The following is a 24,103-nucleotide window of genomic DNA, read 5'->3' on the forward strand; positions in this document are numbered from 1 at the left end:
AAAAAAAAAAAAAAAAAAAGATAACAAACACAAAAAAAACCTATAAACTCCACATTATACAAATACAAAGTTACTCTTGTTTACAATTAATAATGAAATGTTATCAGTCTCTTTGCCCTTTGAATCTTGGCACTGAGTTTCTACTCCTATTTATCCAATTCCTCAAAGGGAAATACTGGATCATCTTGCTTTTCAGTTCTTTTCCTTTCCATTAGCAAAGCAGGAAAGCAAGAACAAAACCATGAGTATTCATTTCTATGGGTCTGCAAAAAATTAATTATTTTCTATTTTTTAATCTGGAAAGAGTCTCCCAACAGCTCTTACTAAACATCAACAATTCCACTTTCTTCTTTGGTGAATGCCTAAATCTGTTGAAAAGAATTCCCTTAATCAAGTCTGCTTATTTACATATCTAAGTAAAAACTTTAAGAAAATTTGAATATATGGTGACTAATTTAGGGAAAGAGTGGGATTTTTTTTCCCCAACATTTGAAACAATTGTGTGATTTGGAAGATATTGGTAAGTTTCCTGGAATAAGACAAGCAGCATTATTTCTTCATTTTCCACAACCCTTGGAAAATTAAAACATGCCTGTGTCAAAATCTGTGCTTCCCCAAAATGCAGCCTGGAAAAATGTAACTGATCCTCATTCCCCAGGAAAAAAAGAAAAGAAATGCTAGAATTCTATGGTTCTACCATCAGATGAGAAATAACATAATCGCAGCCAACTTTTGTCAGTGACTCACCCACATCCTCTCACATTTAACCAGTTCAGTGCTCATGGACCTTACTGGACAAATAAAAAGAACGTTGGAGGCAAAAATCCATTCATATTACAATGGAAGGACTATATCTTAAACCTACAAAAAACAAAGTCTCCCTACTATGCTTTCCAAAGGAAAGTGACTTTCTTTTACTTCGAATGCATACTGGCCTCTCAACCAAAAGTTACTATTAAAGTCAATTAGTAACATCATTATGAATTAAAGTCCATTAGTAATATTATTATGAACTAATTTATTGCCTACTACATTTTTGAAGGAAAAGTAAAAAAGTCAAGCCAAATATATATTTAAAAAAAAAAAAGGTAATTGTAATGACTAATGTGAATAGTATCCAATTTTCTAAAACAATTATATTCCTTCACAGCTAACTTCCTGATCAATTTTTCCTATTAGGGCTACTGACTCAAAGAAAAATAGAAGGCATATAATATTAATATAATCTAAAATTTTTAAGGTAAATAAATGCATTTTACTTATCAACTTTAAAAATTGCAAACATTGAATATTGTAATAAAATCATTACTTTTAAATGCTCATATTTTGGTATATTTCATTTATTCAGTCATTGAACATTCATGGGAAGGTCTATGCTGTACAAGAAACATCCTGTGGCCAGTTTAATATTAGAAACAAAGGAAGGAATGGAAAAAACATTAAGTAAACACAATGCAACTCCACAATGAAATTTTTAAAAACCATATATAGAAGAGAGAAATTTCAGATTGCCAGCCTCAATGTTTAAGTCTTTACAACTACATATACAAATACAGAAATAGTCATTCATTCACTCAACAAATACCAAACAATCATTAAACAGAAGACAATACTAGGCTATACGATGAAAGAGTAGTACTAACACTCAAGCTGCTTAAAATTAAGTTGAAGTCAACTTTAGTATTTATCACTCTGGATCTTATAATTTAAGTTAAGAAATCAACATATTCAATAAAGACAATGAAAATTTGTGTTAGCACTCACTTAAAAATTTAGAACCACAAAATGCATCTGTTTACTTAGTATTTTATGTTTAAAGTTTCACTCTGAACTTTATACATTAAAAATACTCATGTAGATTTGAAAACTCTTCACAAACGTAGAGAAGAAAATAACAAAAATAAACTTATAAGGATATTTTATATTTAAATATGAATTTAATGACCTGAGATAGAACTGATTAATTCCAACTTTAAAAAACAGAAACTGCTTTTATATTCACACCAAGAGATACAAATAAAGTTATGTCATTTGTTCTTAATATTTAGTCAACTTCAAAATTAATATAATGTTGAGTACAGTCTTTCCCACAAGAAATCTACTAGTGTTAGCAAAAATATTCAAAACAAAATTTTGTATTTAATGTATGGGAAGATATATGACATCAAGAAATGTTGAATAGATTTCAAGTATTAAAGAAAACCCAAAAAACAAAAACAAAAGAAGTATCAAATAATTCAGTGATATAAAAAATATAAAGAGCTGTTACATAAATTTAGTAGTATTGATTTGTATAGATCAGATGAGTTTAACCTTAAAGCAAAGTTTATTTGACCTCTAAAAATTCAGGTGGGTCTTTAACAACCAAGACATTAATCATAATATCAAGAGGCCAATAATGCAAGAGGCCAGAATCCTACCTTAATGAACTGATATTAAATTTCTTAGATTCATTATTTTCTTAAAATTTATGTCTAGAGTCTCTGAATCCCCTCTAGCTGAATATGGGAAAAAGAAAGAGAGTAGGAGAAATAAACTTTTCAAACCAGAACCCAATTTTTTTCCAGGTTACTTTCCTTCAGTTTACCTAATAAACTGGCAGAGTTGGTGAAAAATAGGAGGTACATTATTTTGTAAATAAAAGTTTTTCTATCATTTGAATTTCACCATTTCTGTGTATGTTTTACACAAATGTCTAAACTTAGTGTTGCCTCACTAAATTCAAGAAATAAATGTAAATCTCAAAATGTTTTGAAAAATAAAAATTTATATGCCTTTGGTAAGAAATTATCAGAAAGTTGGCCGGGCACAGTGGCTCACGCCTGTAATCCCAGCACTTTGGGAGGCCAAGGTCGGCGGATTACCTAAGGTCAGGAGCTTGAGACCAGCCTGACCAACATGGAGAAATCTTATCTCTACTAAAAATACAAAATTACCTGGGCATGGTGGTGCATGCCTGTAATCCCAGCTACTTGGGAGGCTGAAGCAGGAGAATCGCTCGAACCCAGGAGGCGGAGGTTGCGGTGAGCCAAGATCGCGCCATTGCACTCCAGCCTGGGCAACAAGAGCGAAACTCCATCTCAAAAAAAAAAGAGAAAAAGAAAAAGAAAAAAAGAAATTATCAGAAAGTAAAAAGTGTGGTATCTACCCTTAATAGGGATTGGTTAAGACTAACAGATATATTAGCAAACTGTATAGGACAAAACACAATTTAATGACAAATTGTATGGCAGACTAAGCACTATAGGAAATCAATGAAGGGACTACTAATGAAAATAACATTATAGTTCAAAACGGTCTGAGAAAACAAAATTTTCTTTCGTTTTTTGATATGGGTTTTACTCCCGTAACACAGACTGGAGTGCAAGGAGGTGATATGGACTCACTGCAACCTCCAACTCCCGGGTTCAAGCAATTCTCCTGCCTTAGCCTCCCAGGTAGCTGGGACTACAGGCGCACACCACCATGCTGGGCTAATTTTTATATTGTATTTTTTGTATAGATGAGGTTTTGCTACGTTGCCCAGGCTGGTCTCGAACTTCTGGGTTCAAGCAATCTGGCCACCTGGGCCTCCCAAAGTGCTGGGATTATAGGCGTGAGCCACCACACCCTGACCAAAAGTTTCTTATTCTTGTTTCTAGCTTAAAAAAGACAAATTGTTCCATTAGTTCTTCTCAACAACAAAAAATACTTAATTTACTGAATGTGCCCACTAAATTATATTTAAATACTTCAAAAGTATTGGTAAACTTTCAGACTTCTTTCAGAACACATGTACCTAATAATTCTTGTAGCTATAAGTATCAGTGATGCAATGTTGAGAAAACAGCATGTTACAAGAAAATAAGCATGTGTTTAGAGTCATATATGTGAGCAAAATCCTGTTTCTGCCACTTACTTGGCTTTTTAACCATGGGTAAGTTACTTAACCCATGCTGAGTCTGTTTCTTCTTAAGTGAAATAAGGATAACAACTACCTGCTAGGGTTGTCGAAAGAATTAAATGAGATATCGTATGTTAAATAACTAGCACAATGCCAGCCAGAAAAATAATCTGTGCTTATTAACTACTATAAATTCCACATGCAAATAAATTTCAACTACAGGATATCAGAACACTAGAAGACTAGAATGCCCACTTTGCTTTATATTTTATTTCTCACTATAAAAACTAATATACTGACCTTCCATTTCTTAGTAAACATCAATGTGTTTGGTTTCCAATTCTGTAATTCTCATTTATTTTGAGAATTTGAAAAGTTTTTTTTTAACTTTTAAGTTTGGGGTACAAGTGCAGGTTTGTTACATAGATAAACTTGTGTCATGTGGGTTTGTTATACAGATTATTTCATCACCCAGGTTTTAACCCTAATGCTCATTAGTTAATTATTCCTGATCCTCTCCCTCCTCCCACCCTGCACCCTTTAAAAGGCCCCAGTAAGTGTTGTTCCCCTGTATGTATCCATGCGTGACAGACTTCTTTCGCCCAAAATGCCATATATACGAACAGTAATTTATATTAATTTGGGAACAGTAATAGATTCCCTGAAAACTAGATTAAAAATTATGCTTTATCTGAACATTTCAATTAAAATTTAGTCAATTAAGTAAAATAAAAAACTCATTTCCTTAGTATCACTGGCCAAATCTTAAGTGTTTAATATCCACATAAGGCTAGTGCCTATTGGATAGCATACATATAAAAGATCCATCATCTCAGAAGTTTCTATTGGACAGAGCTGGTCTGTAGTGTTATCATGGTGTGACAATTGAAACTACTTTTCTCTGCTTTTTATTTTTTAATATCGTGATACCTGTCTCCCAAGTACATGCCCCAAAAGGCAGAGGTTGTGAACATGTTGCTCACAACTGAATCTTAGTGTCTAGCACATTATAAGCATTCAATAGATATCTTACAGCTGACATTATAGTTTTCTTTTAGTTATACTAAGCTAGCAAAAACTGAGTTGGTAAAGGCCAGTTCTGAAAGCTATGAGTACAACGAGTAGAGAGTTAAGGAAAAAAAGTAGTAAGTCAACACACATGTGCTCTCAACTGATACGCTCCCAAAGACAATGAGGGCTCCGTATGTACGGACTAAGGTTTTTCAGTTAGATACACATATTAACTAGATCACTTAAACAAAGATTAGGCCTTGTCCACAGCCTATTCAAGAATAGAAAAAATGCTTATTTATAGCTCAATAATTTCATTATTCCTGTATGGGTTTTCCTAGTTTGGTAAAGTTATTTTAAATAGTATGTATATACTCACATACAATAATTTAACAAATAAAACATTTTAAAAATAAATTCACCAAAAGTTTTATAACATAAAAGATTATGGTGGCTGGGTGTGGTGGCTCACACCTGTAATCCCAGCACTTTGGGAGGCCGAGGCGAGTGGATCACAAGGTCAGGAGTTCGAGACCAGCCTAACCAACATGGTGAAACCCTGCCTCTACTAAAAATACAAAAATTAGCTGGGTATGGTGGCACACACCTGTAACCCCAGCTACTCAGGAGGCTAAAGCAGGAGAATTGTTTGAACTCAGGAGGCGGAAGTTGCCATGAGCAGGATTGCACCACTACACTCCAGCCTGGGTGACAGAGCGAGACTCCATCTCAAAAATAAAAATTTAAAAAAAAAAAGAGTATAGCATCAAGATTTTAGAAAATCCATTTCTTGTCAACATACCTGGAAACTAACATAATTGCTGCTATATATGGAACAGAAAATAGTCTAATAATAATTTTGCACTTACACTGCCATATTTTTTCTAAGGGTATATTCATCCAAATCGTCATCAGAGCTGCTATCAGTTGCATCGGAATCCAAACCCTCTTCAACATGAGACAACAGCCCTGTAGCAGACAACGCAAATCTTTGGATTTCCGCAGCTGTACACCGTGCAAAGCCATTTTTTGCATCATCCCACAATTTATTCTCTGCAGTCAATGTGTTAACTTCTGGCTTAATTTCAGTGCATTTAGGTAAACTGTTACCCAAAATTGTGGTAGGTTCATGAAACGTCTTCATTTTGGGGAGTTGGTGTTTCATAGACAATTTCATCTGCTGACCATAGTGCTTAACAACATGCTTTGCCAGGAGCATCTGCAAATGTTTCTGAGTTCTTCTAGCCTGGCTAAGTAAAATTTTCTGTTTGCTTACACAATGAAGTAAACGAGCATTTACTTCCTCCTCTGTTTCAGCAGCTGAAGAACTAATAGACACATTTGAGTGGCCAGCTACAATTTTCTTTTGAGCACAGTGCAATAAACCCTTTTTAATCTCAGCATCAGTAACTTTATCCAAAAGTGCATTCTCTTGATACCATTTACAGTTCTGTAGTTGTACTTTATCTACATTAGTGTCTTTGGTTATATTTGAATCCAAAATAATCTGTACATCTTTCATGCACTGGCTCGTGGTATCTGATAAAGGTTCCTTTTTGATGAACTCTTCAGAATGAGAAAGACAGATTTTACTGAGCTGAATGTTGCTGCCATTATAGAGTATGTTTTTCAGCTTATTGCAACTGGGCTCCCCTAATTTCTTTTGTTTATAATTCTCATTGTATTTATTTAATGTAGAATTAGATCTCATTAAAAAAACAGTCTGGTAATGTTTTGAAGACTGAGGGGAGCCAAAATGTTTTAAATTCACAAAATTAGTATTAAGAGTAGATTCGGGAGTTGGAAATCCAAGCATCTGAGAAAAGGTGTCTCCCTTTAGCTTTTCATCTACAGTTCTTGGACTTTCCATGTAGAGCATCTTGTCAGACTCCATGGTACTTGGCAAAGATGAAAAGCCGATACCCTTTGCTGTTGCCTCCCTCAGAGCTGGGGTCATGGCGATTCCTGTAGATAAGTACTGGAAACCTAAAATAATGTAAAAATAAATGGTCAAATATCTAGAAAAAAATTTTATGCTTATACTTTTTTCTAAGGGCAACATGTTCGATATTTCTGATTAAAACATGAAGGAACAAAACTCCTCCTTCATCTCCCAACTCTCAACATTATTTCAACAAAGATTAAGCTATTCTTCCCTCTGACTGGGGGCCTAATAGCTAAAGCTCCAATTAAAGCTACACATTGCTAGTACACAATAGGTGTCCAACAAGTATTTGTGGATGTAATTACATCTCAGAATTCCATTTTTTAACAACATTTAGTTACAGTCAAAAGAAAAAAAATTCCAGCCTAGAATCTGATAATAGCAATTGAAAATGTGACTCAATTGCACACTTTCACTCAAAAATACGAATTACTTATCTTTATAAAATATAATAAACTGCTCTAAAGTTCTATTCCTGAATTTAAACATCACAGCCTGAACGGTATTAATAGCAAGAATTAAAATACAATAAATAATGTGTAAGAAGACCTAAGTGAGGCCGGATGTGGTGGCTCACCCCTGTAATCCCAGTACTTTGGGGGGCCGAGGTGGGCGGATCACCTGAGATCAGGAGTTGGAGTTCAGCACGGCCAACGTGGCAAAACTCTGTCTCTACTAAAAACATAAAAATTAGCCAAGCATGGTGGTGGGCAACTGTAATCCCAGCTACTTGGGAGGCTGAGGCAGGAGAATCGCTTGAACCCGGGAGGCAGAGGTTGAAGTAAGCAGAGATCACGCCAATGCACTCCAGCCTGTGCAACAGAGTGAGACTCAAAAAAAAAAAAAAAAAAGAAGACAACCTAAGTGAACAGAACTAAAACATATAACTTCACAGCTGTTAAAATATGTAATAGTAAAACTTGCCTAATGCAATGTTTCCTCTAAAAATATCTGCAATTTTACCCTTTTCACAAATGAATATGCACCAGAAGGCATTACTCCTGCCTAGAAAATAGTGGAGACAGTGTCAGATAACCGCTAAAGATTTATCCCATAATTAAACAAATTTCATTGCATATTATCAAAAGTATAAATCCATATATTGATTCACAGAAAAAGGCAACCCAGTACCATTAAACATTATGAAGCCTGAATAGTTAGTAAAATAATTGTACATCATCAACAATTATAACCTTTTAAAGATACCTGGTATTTTGTAACCTTGATATGCCATAATTTTTGTTTCAACACATAATAGTTGATAGTCATTTAAATGTACACACTCGCACTGTTTCTGTTCCCAAATGCTAGTTATAACTCTACTTCCTTTATTCCTACTTAAAAACACAAAACCAAAAGCTGATTCTTTACAAAGTCCAACAAAAATGATCAAGAAGAAAATAAAAGCACAACAATGTCTATTAACAAAAAAAAAGGGGGGTTACTAGCAAAATGACAGAGTAGGAGAAAATATTTGCAACATATATATCAGACAAATACTAGTATCCAGATTATAGGAGGAATTGCTACAAATGAGCAAAAGATAGAGCAGTCAGGCACTTCACAGATGACGACATCCAAATGGTCACTAAACACAGACTTAATCATACTAGTAATCAGGGGAATATAGATTAACAAAACAAGAGCCCAGTCTTCTAATCACCAAACCGATACAGATTTTTTTTTCTGAAAACATCACATACATATCATGAGATGTAAGACTTCTCATATCTATCGGGATCATAAATTGGTTCAGTAATTTGACCACAATGTAGAAAATGTGTTTGTCACAGGTACCAAAGAGTAATGCTTGTAATGGCAAAACATCCTTTCAAAACAATCTAGATGTCTAACAATAACAAAATAGATTTTAAAAAATGTAATGGAATATTATATTGCAGTTAAAAAGGAATGACTTAAAGCATCAACACGGAAAGACCTTAAAAACAATATCAAGTTAAAAAGAAAAAAGAACACTGTAAAATACATATAGTATAGTACCATATAAATATAATACAAACACAAAACCTTACCATATATATGTATACATTCACGTCTGTCTGCAAAAATAAAAAGTGAACCAGAAAAATATCTACCAAACTTGTACCAGTAGTTGCATCAAGTTAGGTTCCATAAAACAGAACTAAAAGTAATAGTTTAAGGGGATTTGCATTTTAACTACAAAATCTTACTACTTGAAAGGAAAAGACTAAATGCAAAATGAAAAAATGTTAATAGTTGTTAATACTGAGTGAAAAAAATCATAGACTTTTTTATGTATACTTTATTGTATGTCTCAAAAAATGTAATTTCTATGAGTTTTCCCCAAATTCAGTATGTCTCAAAATTTATACACTTTTATATAATGCCTTAAAAATAAGCAAATAGATTCCCATTTATCCTAAATGAAAAAAAAAAAGAAAAGAAAAAAGAAAAAAAGATTTTTTTTTTCAGTTTATACTCTTCTTTTATGGAAATAGAAAAACAATTCTAAAACAAGCTAGCATTAGGAACTGTCTTCCAAGATTCAAGTTGTTCTGTGACCAACTCAAAGACCTGTATCTTCTAATCAATAAACACCCACAATAGTATTGTGTCTACATTGTTCTCTGAGGCAAACTGCTTTAATCACAGTTCTTGTTGATGTTACAGCAATATTCAAAAGATACTAAACTTTATCTCCCACACCACACACCTGTCCCTCTCAAAAATCTGAACAGAGTACTATGAATATAATCAAACTAGCTAGCAGCAGGGACAGAAGGTGAAATATCACAAGGCAGGAGAATTCATCTTAGTCCCTGGATAAAGATACGGAAAAGCTAAATATAACAAGTAGAGAAAAAAGGGTGGGTGCAGTTGCTCATGCCTGTAATCTGAGCACTTTGGGAAGTCAAGGTGAAGGATTGCTTGAGCCCAGGAGTTCGAGATCAGCCTGGATGACATAGGGAGACCTCTTCTCTACAAATACTAAAAAATGTCCTAGGTATGGTGACATGTGCCAGTGGTACCAGCTACTTGAGAGGCTAAGGCAGGAAGATCACTTGAGCCTGGACGTTGAAGCTGCAGTGAGCTGTGATTATACCACTGCCCTTCAGCCTGAGCAACAGAGCAAGACACTGTCTCAGAAAAAAAAAAAAAAAAATGCACATGGCTGGGCACAGTGGCTCATGCCTATAATCCCAGCACTTTGGGAGGCCAAAGAGGTGGATCATTTGAGCCCAGGACTTCGAGACCAACCTAGGCAACATGGTGAAATCCAGGCTCTACAAAAAGAATGATAGTGCCACTGCACTCCAGCTTGAGTGACAGAGCAAGACCCTGTCAAAAAAAAAAAAAAAAAAAAAAAAAAAAAAAAAAAAAAAAAAAAAAAAAAAAAAAGCAGATTAGTATTTAAGAAATACAATTCGTAGCAAAAAGAGAAAGGGGAAAAATGCAAAGATTAAAAGTGACTAAGGCCCATTTATGGTAGAGAACTAGAAAAAAAACATATACACAAAATCTCTGGTGAGATTTCTAGGCCTTACTGGTAGGATAAGTAGCTTCCAAAATGACCTTAATAATCCCCACCCTCTTAGTGTTCATGCCCTTGTTTAATCCTCTCCTAGAATAAGGACTGGATTTAGTGACTCACTTTTAATGAAAACGTAGCAGAGGTGATGAGATGACTTCTGAGATTAGGTTACAAAGAGACTGGCTTCCATCTGGCCACCTCGCTTATTCAGGAAAGCCAGCTGCCATGTTATGAACTGGAAAGACCAACATGGTAAAGAAACGATGTCTTCAACCAACATAAAGCAAAGAATCTGAGGCCTGCTAACAGCAATGTGAGTGATCTGAGAAACAGATCCTTCCCAGAAATGCCTTGAGATGACTGTTGCTCTAGCCAATACCTTGATTAACAACAGCCTTATGGAGACCTTGAGCCAGAGGCACCCAGCTAAGCTTACATGCCTAGATTCTCAACCCACAGAAATTATGAAATAGTATGTAATTTAAGCCACTAAATTTGGGGGTAATATATTACATAGTAATAAATAATGAATACACTTGGATATGAAGACTTTTAAGTTCTAGTCTATGAAAGACCTGGACATATCATAGCTCTTATTCTGCGATTTCCAAACCTAGCCTAACCTAGCCTAAATAAGTCTCTCTACTTTGCAACCAAAAGAAACTAATGAAAATAGCTATGCCTCCTATAAATAAAAAAGATTAAATTATGTTCAGTATGGTTTTACCATAAAATATAAGTACATTTCTTCCAATTATTTAAATTATCTAGATATATAATCATTTTATATAACAATGTTTCCCAACTGAATATTCTAAACTACCACTTCTGATGACCTTCATATTATATAAACAACTACACTTACCACTAACACTTCTAAGCTCTATAAAGGCTTGGATTTTTGAACAGTTTTATTAACTACTGTATCCTCAACATGCAAATCTATCTGACACACAGAAGATGCCCAACAAATACCTGGTGAGAAAATGAGTGGTTGCCAGTATATTTAAAATCCAAAGTTGTCCTTACTACAGCCTACAAAATTGGTATTATCAGGTTCCTGACTACTTTGCCTTCTACAACTCTTTCCATGAATTACTACACTCCAGAAACACTGGCCTCTATGCTATATTTGAAACACACCAAGCAAGTCTCTGACACAGGGACTTTGTGTTTGCTATTCTCTCAGCCTGAAAAATTTTTTTCCAAATAAGATGGCTGGCTCCCTCACTTCATTGGTTTCTCTTCTAAGGTCACCTCATTAGGGTCCTTCCCTGACCAACATATTTAAAATAGCTTCAGCCTCTTGGTTCATGATTCTCCATTCCCTTACACTGCTTTATTGCTCTTCATAGCTACCTGACATTATATCACAATCTAGGAAAGAACGTAGTTTAAGTGCAAGAACTCAATGTTCTAATCTCCAGCACTAGAATAATGCCTGGCACACAGTAATTATCATGTATTTGTTGACTAAATCCATAAATGAATTGATCATGATATTTAAAGGCATTTCAATGGATTCTGGTACTCACAAGTAGTAACAACACCTATTTCAATTACTATTTTTTAAATGTACAAAACAAAAATATATAGAAAGGATACTATGTTCAAGTATGGCTTATTTCATCAATACAAGGCTGGTTCAACATTAAAGAAAACAATAGGCCGGGCACAGTGGCTCACGCCTGTAATCCCAGCACTTTGGAAGGCCGAGGCGGGCGGATCACAAGGTCAGGAGATCGAGACCATCCTGGCTAACATGGTGAAACCCTATCTCTACTAAAAATACAAAAAATTAGCCAGGTGTGGTGGCAGGCACCAGTAGTCCCAGCTACTCAGGAGGCTGAGGCAGGAGAATGGCGTGAACCTGGGAGGCAGAGCTTGCTTAGTAAGCCGAGATCTCACCGCTGCACTCCAGCCTAGGCAACAGAGCAAGACTCTCTCAAAAAAAAAAAAAAAAAAGAAAAGAAAAGAAAACAATAACTAAAATTCACCATATCAAAAGACTAAAGAGAAACCATATGATATGATGTCAATAAATGGAGAAAAAGCATTTGACAAAATTCAATATTCATTCATTAGAAAAACTCAGCAAATGAGCAAGGAGAGGGAATTCATTTAATCTGATAAAAAGCATCTACACAAATGCCTATAGCTCACATCATAATTAATGCTGAAAGACTGAATGTTTCTGCCGTAAGACTGGGAATGAGGCAAGGTAGACATTTCTCACCACTCATATTCAATACTGTAGTGGAAGACCTAGTTAGTACTGTAGGGCAAGAAAAAAAAAGAAATAAAAAGCGTACAGATTATAAAGTAAGTAAAATCATCTCTATTCACAGATGACATGATTTTCTACATAGAAAATCCCAAGGAATCAAACTCCTCGACTAATGAATTTAATAAGGCAGCAAACGCAAGGTCGACATACAAAACTCATTTATATTTCTATATGCTAGAAATGAAAAACTAGAAATAGAAATTTTTAAACAGTCATAATTCCAACACCTGCAAAATGCTTTGGTATAAATCTAAATAAAAGATGATGCACATGATCTTTATACTGAAAAATACAAAACACCCATAAAAATATCAAGACCTAAATAGTGCATTACACTATGTTCACAGATAAAACTATTCAATATTGTTATGATGTGAATTCTTCTCAAACTGATTTACAAGTTTAGGCACAAAATCTTGGCAGGACATTTTGCTGATAACTACAAGCTAATTCAAAGATTTATATGAAAGTTAAAGGAACCAGAATAGCCAAAACAAGTTGGAAAAGAACAAAGTTGAGGGATTCACACTACTTTCCAATTTATAGTAGCCAAGACAGTGTGGCATTAGCAAAAGGATGAACACACAAATGGAAAGAACAGAGCTCAGGAACAGACCCACGCACATATAGCCAATTTTTTTTTTTTTTTGAGACTGTCGCCCAGGCTGGAGTGCAATGGAGTGATCTCGGCTTGCTGCACCCTCCGCCTCACAGGTTCAAGTGATTCTCCCGCCTTAGCCTCCCGAGTAGCTGGGATTACAGATAGCCGCCATCACGCCCGGCTAATTTTTGTATTTTTGTAGAGATGGGGTTGCACCATGTTGGCCAGGCTGGTCTTAAACTCCTGACCTCAGGTGATCCGCCCACCTCAGCCTCCCAAAGTGCTGGGATTACAGGCATGAGCCACTGCGCCTGGCCTGATTATTTTGACAAAGATACCAAGGCAATTAAATGTAGAAAGCCTTGTTTCTTAAATCATATCACTCTAGACTAACTGGACATCCATAGGCAAAAAAAAAAAAAAGGAAACTGAATACATATTTCTACCTTATATAAAAATGGTCAGACCTATTGGCCTGGCGCGGTGGCTCACGCCTGTAATCCCAACACTCTGGGAGGCCGAGGCAGCCGGATCACTAGGTCAGGAGATCGAGACCATCCTGACTAACACAGTGAAACCCCGTCTCTACNAAAAAAAAAAAAAAGGAAACTGAATACATATTTCTACCTTATATAAAATGGTCAGACCTATTGGCCTGGCGCGGTGGCTCACGCCTGTAATCCCAACACTCTGGGAGGCCGAGGCAGCCGGATCACTAGGTCAGGAGATCGAGACCATCCTGACTAACACAGTGAAACCCCGTCTCTACTAAAAAAAAATACAAAAAATTAGCCGGGCGTAGTGGCGGGTGCCTGTTGTCCCAGCTACAGGAGGCTGAGGCAGGAGAATGGCGTGAACCCGGGAGGCGGAGCTTGCAGTGAGCGGAAATCGCGGTACTGGACTCCAGCCTGGTCGACAGAGCGAGACTCCGTACAACTTCTAGAAAAAAAATTAGAAAAAATGTTTGTGACACTGCTTTAGGCAAATATTTTTTTAGATATGATACCAAAAGCATTATTCACAAAAAGCTGCTAAACTGGACTTCCTAAAAATTAAATACTAAACTTTTTAAAATAATTATTTAAAATAGTACTGCTGGGAACCTCTGACATATATATTCAGAAAATAATGTGTTCAAGAGTTAGTAGAAATCAGATGTGCATATAACTGAAAGTCACTGAGTTTATCATGCAGATTAACGCTGAATGGTGGTTTTGACCATGATATAGTTTTAAATTTTATTTTTTCTAGGTATTATTTCATTTATACAGATAGACAATTTGTTAAAGGCAAAATGAGTAAGGAGGAATACTGATTTGAAAAGCATAACAAGTCTTTTAAAAAATTTGTTTTAATTTTTGTGGGTACAGGCTGGGCGCGGTGGCTCAAGCCTGTAATCCCAGCACTTTGGGAGGCCGAGACGGGTGGATCACGAGGTCAGGAGATCGAGACCTTACTGGCTAATATGGTGAAACCCCGTCTCTACTAGAAAACACAAAAAACAAGCCGGGCGCCGCGGCGGGCGCCTGTGGTCCCAGCTGCTCCGGAGGCTGCAGCAGGAGAATGGCTTAAACCCGGGAGGCGGAGCTTGCAGTGAGCTGGGATGGCGCCACTGCACTCCAGCCTGGGCGACAGAGCGAGACTCCGTCTCAAAAAAAATAAAAAATTAAAAAAAAAATAATTTTTGTGGGTACAAAGAAGGTGTATATATTTATGGGGTAGACGATGGGTGTGCATGGTGGCTCACGCCTGTGATCCTAGTAGGGTGGAAGGCCAAGGCGGGGGGATCACTTGAGCCCAGGAGTTTGAGACCAGCCTGCGCAATATGGTGAGACCCTGTCTCTATTTTTAAAAATATATATATACATATATTTTTATCCAAGACTAATTGTATATATCTAATAGATATGAAGAATTGGTGTTCATATCCAAGTGTATTCATTATTTATTACTGTGTAATATATTACCCCCAAATTCAGTGGCTCAGGTATATATATTTTATATATGTATAAATAAAAATTTAAAAATTAAATTCAAGACAGTCAACAACGTTTGACAAAGACTTAACAGGAATTAAGGGAAAGGAAGGAATCAAGGATGACTCCTAGGTTTTTGGCTTGAGCAACTGGGTGGTCAGGTCAGTTGTGCTATTTTCTGAAAGGGGGCGGACTCAGGGAGAAAGAGAGTTGAAGAAGAAAACATAAAATTTCTGTTTTGGATATGTTACTTTTAAGTGTCTATTAAACATTCAAGTGGAAACAGCTATAAAAACAAGTCTGGAGTTCAAGCAAGAATTCAATAATTAGATTATTTTGCAGAGTCACTGGCATATAAATAGTATTTACCCTAGGGAGTGGGTATAAAGAAGAGAAAGGAGCCCAGGACAAAACGTGGGGGTTTACTAACATTTACTTGAGCAAAGGAGGGGGAGCTATAAAGAGGAAGAGCCCTAAAAGAAAACTGAAAAGATCATCAGTGAGATAGGAAGAAATCCAGAAGTGTATGAAATCAAGATATTAAGTGTTTTTATAAGTGTATAACGTGGTCGGTTCTGTCAAATGCTAAAGAGGTCAAGCAAGGTGAAGACAGCAAAGCCAATATTACTTTTTAAGGAATGTATTGAGAAGTCTTGCTTTTAAAAAGTTACATATCAACCAAATATCCAACTCCAGCAGCCTCTAGCCATTCTATCCTACTTAAGTGGAGGAAAAACTAAGAAGCACAAGTGAAGTTCACAGCCCAGGGCACAAGCTCACTGAGAGAGAGACCTTACCATTGGCATACAGAACATCTTTTCTACCCTTACATCTTATTAAAAGCCTATTTACTAGAGTTCCTTTTACTCAGCACATCATGTTCAGCTTTCAAGAGAAAACTACAAGGCATACTAAAAGGCAAACAACATAGTTTGAAGAAACAGCAAGCATCAGAACCAGATTAGATATGGCAGGGATGTTGGAATTACCAGACCAAGAATTTAAGACAACTATGATTAATATGCTCAGGCCTCTAATAGAAAAAAAAAAGCCAATATGCAACAAATGACAGGTAATGTAAGAAGAAAGATAGAAATTCTAAAAAAGAATAAAAATGAAATGCTAGAAATCAAAAACACTGCAACAGAAATAACGCCTTTGATGGGCTTAGTAGTAGACTGAATGTGGTGGAAGAAAGTAGCACTAAGCTTGAAGAGATGAAACCTCCAAAACTAAAAAGGGAAGAGAAAAAAGATGGCAGGGGGGTTGAGGAAGAAGAGAATATCCAACTAAGAACTGCGGGACAATTACAAATGGTGTAACATATGCATAATGGGAATACCAGAAGGGAAGAGAAAAACAAAAGAAAAAAATACTTGAAACAATAATGACTAAGAATTTCTCCAAATTAATGTCAGACACCAAACCACATATCCAGGAAGCTCAGAGAACACCAAACTATCACTTAATAAATGAAGCACTATATAAAATCATATTAGCTGAAATTTATATACAATAGTATTCTTACAACAAATAGTCCATTTAAAAAATTTTACTAGAAATTACTTCATCACATATTTTCCCCAAATAGATCAAAAGCTACATGAAGGCAGGTGTTATGTGTTCACTCGTCATGGTATTCTAGAATAGTTTATGGCACACAGCAGGCTCATAATAAATATTTCTTAAATAAATACCACCCAAAATGGTAAAATTATTTTAAAGTTTCAAGGAAGAAGGTTCATGAGATATTTTATTGTGAAGGAGTCTCAAGGCAAAAAAATTAGGAAACAATTGTATAGAATGTAACTGTCCAATAGATATATGATGTGGCTACACATGTAATTTTAAACTTGCTACTACTAGACATATTTTTAAAAGAAACATGAAAAATTTAAATTTCATCCTATATATAAAATATCATATGTCAACATGCAATCAATACATAAACATCTTGATATTTTCTATTCCTCTGTATTTGTGCCAAGTCTTGTAACCAGGGATCAATTATCGACTGTTGTATTTCAGTCCCCCAATTTTTTGGCCAAATATATTGCTTAATATTTTCAGGCACCTATAGTATTCTAGGCTATATGGAAAGTTTATGGAAAATAAATCCTCAAATAGCTTTCTAAAAAGCACCTTGATCTTCCTATAAATATTCAGTTTCTAATTATTTAGGTTTCCAATTACACACATAACTGGGCAGGAGTATTTGGATCCTTGCTAAATCTAAGAAATGTCTTTATGACTACTAAAATACTTTATTATATTACTCTAGGCACCACCGTCATCTTTGATGATTATTTCTTTCATATACACCCAGGATACTTAGGCACAATAGGTCCCTTTTCTAAAAGAATTTAGTCTAATGATGCAGAAGTTCAAAGAACCTAGAAGGAAGAAAACTGGAAAGAATTAAACTTTTTGTCAAAACACAGAGAAACTAAAATATCAAGTTTACAGAATTTAAGAAGCAAAACTTAAGTTATGAAAATATATCAGTACTCTTTCAAAGAGAGCAACTAGATACATAATCTCGATTCTGTCAATAGGCAACAGTTCTAGATAATCCAAAAACCAATTATGTTTCTTGGGTATAAATTTTACATCTATTTATTTATTTATTTATTTATTTATTTATTTATTTATTTGAGACGGAGTCTCGCTACCGAGGCTGGAGTGCAATGGCACAATCTCAGCTCACTGCAACCTCCGCCTCCTGGGTTCAAGTGATTCTCCTGCCCCAGCCTCCCAAGTAGCTGCAATTACAGATGCGTGCCACCATGCCCAGCTAATTTTTTGTATCTTTAGTAAAGACGGAATTTCACCATGTTGGCCAGGCTGGTCTCGAACTCCTGACCTCGTGATCCACCCGCCTTGGCTTCCCAAAGTGCTGGGATACTTTTACGTTTTTACAACAGAATTTTCAACTTACATTCCAATTTTACTTAAAAAAAAAAAAAAAAGAAAACTTCCTTAGCACATCAGCAGCCCAGAAATGTTATGGATGGCAAAACAAAACAAATAAACAAAAACCAGTCTGTTATAAAACTATTACAGAGAGTCTATCAAGTAAATAATCCTCCAGTAAGCAATTCCAATCTCAGTGTATCTCCGTTTTTTGTTTTTTTTTGTATCTTATTAAAAAACACCAGAGAGAATTTCAGTAAGACAAGACAAAGCTTATGTCTTTAAATAACTAAATAACTTTTTTTAAAAGTAGGCAAGAATGGTTTTTTGGTTCTTAAATTTGTTATAAATACCCAAATCCAATCTCCCGGATAAGAAACAAGGGGGGCATTGTTAAAGTACAATCTATAGCCATAAATTAACCATTTGTAGACTCAACATTTCATCAAACAGAACAATCACCTGGTTATTTAACGCATTAGTGTTCTATTGGTTGCTCTGAAAATTATTATAAGACTAGCAAATTAAACGATTAAAAACCAATGGGTAGCACCTATAAAGAATTAACAAATCATACCAAAAAATTCTAATTGGGGTCCTACAATTCCTCCCGACAAAACGTTTCCATTGGTGAATTAAGGAAAGCATGCGAGGTTACTATTAACTTCGGTTTCGAAATTCTGTGCCATTCACAATAGTCCCCTCCGCATCCAGCAGTTTCAACTCCATGCAGCTCCCCAGTCACTCTGCTGGTCGGCCACGTCAAAACACTGGTGAAGATACAGTACAGTCCAAATATTTCCTGATTGAGTGAGCAAGAAGAGCCAACATTCGTACACAACTTTTATGTTAGTCTAGCCATTGTTCTACGTACTGTTGTTTGCTAATCTGTTTACTGATGCCGTAATTGTCCCCATATAAATTAAACTGGATCATATCGCCGATGCTATGCCGTTACCAACCGCGAAGCAAAATATAATACCCGGCGTTAGACGTACTATCATGAGATTTCAGGTACCCCACTGGGATCTGGAAACATATACCCCAATAAATAAAGATGGACTACTAAGTACTCACAATAAAAGGTCTTGCCCTTTGTCTCGACTGTTCCATTAGGACTTAATCTGTATGGATTTAAGAGATTTACAACATACCCCAATACCGTATATGTAGTAAATTTTGCATAATGTTAATGCATCTGATCCCTTGGACATCATGAAATAACAGTAACATGCCATCCATCCCTAAAAGGCCATGTGCACAGTGAGATAATTATACCAAGTCAACTTAGTTGTCATGAGGTTGGTGTAGGATAGGTTTTAATAATCAGCAGCTTTCACAAATATTAGATGACATAGGTCACATATTTCAAAAATACTTTTTGACAAACTTCTAAAGAAAAATAGAAAATTCGCCCTAATCTAAATCTCACACGCTCAGCAAGTTCGCAAACTGCCTGTCATCGTAGTCGACTATAAGATAACCACTCTTCCCTCCTGAGAATGTACAAGTTAAAGATTAAAGGCAAATCTGAACTTCCTATCCCAAAAATATTGCTCCCAGATTCTGATTTTGATACTTCTAGACTCTACATCATGTCCATGAATGCCGGATGGAAAATACACTATCCACAAATCTGCCCCGAACATTAAATTTATTCTTTTAACTAGAATCTGGATAAGTTCCCAGCTCATCTTAAATGCAGACGCTAAAGAAACAAACTAGGAAAACAATATCAGAAAGAACAGCAGATTTAATACTTAATCGACTACAAATGAGAAGTGAAAAGACTACCACAGTTATTTTGAGAGGGGGGAGCCACCTGAAGTAGGGTCAAATAATAAATTATTTCCACAACTTGTGAACCTCAATGTTCATATAGCTAACCTAGGGCTTAATCACAGGGAAAAAAGAGCAGGAAAAAAGACAAATTCTTTTTAGCACAAATATGAGAAAGTTTTTAACATTAATCACTACAGCTGTAAGGGGACTAGAGGTGGTGCAGTTCGTGCACTGCATTCCACCGCCTGGGGTGGAGCAGAGAGAGAACTGTCTCTGACAAAAATTTAAAATAAAAAATAAAAAACATACAGGAGGTATTGGATAGAGTTTCATCGATATTGTAGCAGGGAAAATTCCAAATTAAACGAACAAACAAGAATAAAGAATGACCCTCACAGCTGGTACACGTTTTCATTCCTCAAAAATACAGGAAATTTAATGGAAAGGTAGGAAGTAGCAGAACATACAGGTATGTTTGTCAAGATTTCTTCATGGCACTTTATAAGAATTCTCCGAATTACGAGCAGAAAACGATTGCAGTAGATTTGGCGCATGACTAGCGAATGCAGGTCTCAGCTTTAATTACTTTATATTCCAAATGATGGTTTGTTAATAAGCAGGAAGAACTTCTTCCACTCTGAAACTAATGCCTAGAAACAGGAAATCTCTTTCGAGACTAAAGGAATTTAATTGAAAGATAAAGCCATTGGGTGGTCTACATAACACAGTCAAACAGATTCATCACTACCTTCAAGCAGAATTATTAACTTTCACTTGTAAAGCTTGCATGGACCTCATAGGATAATATATAATGAAGTCCTTTTTCTTTCTGATCAATTTGGATCCAAAAATCTACATGTAGGAAGTACCCTCAGTCCCATCTTACCTCGGTCTATAGATTACTTTGGGCTTTCAATTCTAACTTCACATGAGATATAACACTGGGATTACACTGACTACTCTCCGCGAGATAAAGAATTGTTTAAATAGCAATAACACACTGGAGGAATTGTCCCCTGGCTCGAAACCAAAGCCTCAATTATTATAAGTACAAGCAAACAAGTTCATTGAATATTTTTAAAATATTGAACAGGAAGTATATTATTGAATTTTCATGTCCATATAGAAATGTTTCTAGGAACCTAAAAATAACATTAAGTATTTAAAATTTCCATTATGAATAGTCTTTGGATTTTATTATAGACTATCTACTGGCAAGTTTAATAGTACCATTTTATTAACATTTGCTGGGTGTTTATTTATCCCACGATTAGGGAATAAGGAGTACAATTCAGTGAAAAGTCCCTATAAAACAACATTTAAAAGAAAAAGAAAGGTAGAAATCTCCTGGAAATTATGTATCTTCCTTGCCTTTCTAAACGGAACATGCTAAAAGTAATGTAAGATTGTATTTATGATTCAGGGTCATCATGATGTAAATTATTCCATTAAAGTACTGTAATGCAGTATCAGCTTTAAGGATAGAGATACAAGAGATATGCTTTAAAATTAGTAAATTAGTTCCTAATTGCCCAATAACTGTCACTCCTGTTGCAAGCAGCCCCAATCTTTTGTTTGTATCTTGATGAACCCAATCAGTAAACAACCCTAAGCACAATTCTATACCTGAAGAAAGCAGTTCTCTGCCTTCTCCAACTACCATCTAATACTACATAGACAAAATAAGGGTATGGAGAGATTATCCGAATACATGAAAAACATCATGAAAACAAGGATTACGTAGTATTTATAAGATTTACGTGGTAGATTAAAGGGCATAACGGATGCTATCGGCAATAATAGGTGAGATACCAAGAACAATCTCAATAATAAAGCAACTTTAGACAGTAGGCATCGTTTTTTGCCAAACACAGTAAAAGCTACAAGAGAAACTACATTGATCAGTGAAACTTTATGTTCATTCCATAGAAGACAGATGAATGAGTAAAGGAAATTAAATAATCTAAGGTATCATGATAAAGACATCAAAACTGGATGAAGCGCTCGGATAATGCAGCAGCTGGGCTATGAGAAGTTAATTGACCTTTTAGTAGACAACTGTGATCAGATCACTGACGCCACACCTGAATGAAAAAGTAGTAAAAGTTATGAATCCAACAATAATAGTATACTACTAACAATGTACTAGTAAACTGAGTAAAACAAAAAGCAAAAGACAATTTCCTGATCTTCCACAGACAAAAAAGATAAATATTAACCAACTGGCAAGTATTTATTGAGCACCCACTAAGTGACCATGCATGTCAAACATGAAATACATTTTTCTCTCAAGCACTTTACAATAATTTAAAAAATAAAATAGATATATTACAGATTAGAGTGAAAAAATTTTAAATGCAAATTAAAGCAAGGTTTTTAGTTTTAAAGCCTAATACTAGGTGATAAACAAAAACATAATGGGAGGCACACACAAACCACTAGATCAGTGTAAATCAATACCACATTCTGTAAAGTAATTTGGTGATGACACAAGGGCCTTAAAAAACACACATACAAACAAACAACAAAAACAGACTCTTGGGCCCAGTAATTTCTCTTCTACAAATCTAAGGGGGGGAAATCTCAAAGATTTATGTAAAAGGATATTGTCTGTAGTGATATATACACTAGCAAAACCTGAAACATCTCACATATGTGCCAATAGAAAAAATTTAAAATACGATAGTTACATGGTGAAATGTTAGGCAGCTATTAAAAATATTTTTTCAAAGAATATTTAATGACATGGGAATGTCTGAGTTAAATGCAAATACCATATGATCTCAGTTTTACGAAAAATACACATATATGCATACAGAAATAAAGTACAAAATATTTTATTTTCTTATTTGCACTCATCTATTTTCCAAGTTACTTTATAATAAATAATATTTAACAAAATAATCAATTACTATTTGTAAATGCACATCATGAAACGAAATTAAAATGTAAATGTTAAAAGTCAATGTGACAGAATTGGCCTGGATTAAGAAGTTTCACATAACAAATTACTCCAGTTTGCGGGAGAGAATAATCTATGTAGATTAAAACCATGAGGAAATGGTTGCAGACGCTGACACTGATCTGAGTAAGTAGATGGAAACTGAGGGAGAACCAAAGATAATAGTTACAACAGATTTTAAAGATGATCAAATATATTCTATTTCATGACTAATTCATTGTTTAATTTCCCCAACATGCGGGCTTTTAAAAATTTGGAGTTCTGTTATAAAAATAACACTACTTTCAATTGGTAGAGATTAGGAATCACTTTTCCTAACCCAAGGGATTTCTTCTTTCTTACAACTCTTAAGACAGAAACCATATTATGAAACTTTACAAAAAGGAAACAAATTTGACATCAGAGAGGTGACTAACCCAAAGAAATGGCTAGTTATTAAGAACGGGAAAGGCAGAGACCACTCACTGCTAAGCCTCTTTCTCAATACTGAATTATTTTTAGAGCCACTTTTTTCCTAGTCAGAAATTGGCAGTTTTGTCTTCAGTGCTCACAAACATTTCACTTGGGTTTTGTGGCTAACAAACCTGCCCCATGCAGCAATATTTTAAAATATTACTGACCCAAACTCAGATGAAGTTAAGCAAACCGGCTAAAGACGAAGGAAGTTTGTCTCTTAAACGTCGCCAGAACGTGACTGTCCTGAAGTTTGGGGAATCAAAAACGCAATGTGCTTACCACAGTTCAAACAAACAAACAAAAACGGACTCTCCCAAATGTAAGAAAACATTACAAGAACGTCCATCCAGTGCCTGCCCTCCCGGCTGCAAAGCCAGGCTCTTTCTTTCCCTGCGGTTTCTGAAACGGCCAGGATACCGCCTGGTATTTCTTGCTACCAAACACCACGCAGTCTCACTTTTTCCAGCAAGACCGGTCCCTTCCTCAGCACACCGAAGTGACACAAACTTGAAGCACCATCCCTCAATAATGCCCTAGATTCTGCTCTATCCCATCTAACTCTAAAGCCCAAATCTAAGTTTTCCTGAAAGTGTGAAATAAATAAAACAGGGGTCTCATCAAATCCAGTCTGCTCCGCCTCACAGCTGCCTCAAAAGAACCGTCGCCACACCCGCAACGGGTGAAGCTCAGCCGAAAAGGCAAGGGGCGGGTCCAGGAAACCACGTGTTCTGCCTTCCGCGCACGCGCCAGCCAAAACAAAAGGGAGGTCTGCC

General features: G+C 35.6%; 1 protein-coding gene across 7 annotated transcripts in view; it reads right to left on the minus strand.

The window, feature by feature from the left end:
* The window catches only part of KANSL1L (KAT8 regulatory NSL complex subunit 1 like), a 150,280-nt gene that overhangs the window by 125,339 nt on the left and 838 nt on the right, over nt 1-24,103 (minus strand). For 4 of the 7 annotated variants that reach the window (XM_017889361.1, XM_017889356.1, XM_017889358.1 and 1 more), the window contains exon 2: nt 5,764-6,880. In XM_017889361.1, coding sequence (XP_017744850.1) covers nt 5,764-6,851 — 1,088 coding nt within the window. In that variant the 5' untranslated portion in view covers nt 6,852-6,880. Of the gene's footprint in view, nt 1-5,763; nt 6,881-7,460; nt 7,564-23,494; nt 24,086-24,103 lie in introns of those variants that run through there. The other 3 variants (XM_017889360.1, XM_017889355.1, XM_017889359.1) reach the window with 2 other exon arrangements.

The sequence above is a fragment of the Rhinopithecus bieti genome, unplaced genomic scaffold, assembly GCF_001698545.2.
Source record: "Rhinopithecus bieti isolate Rb0 unplaced genomic scaffold, ASM169854v2 scaffold_17939, whole genome shotgun sequence".
Lineage (NCBI taxonomy): Eukaryota > Metazoa > Chordata > Mammalia > Primates > Cercopithecidae > Rhinopithecus > Rhinopithecus bieti.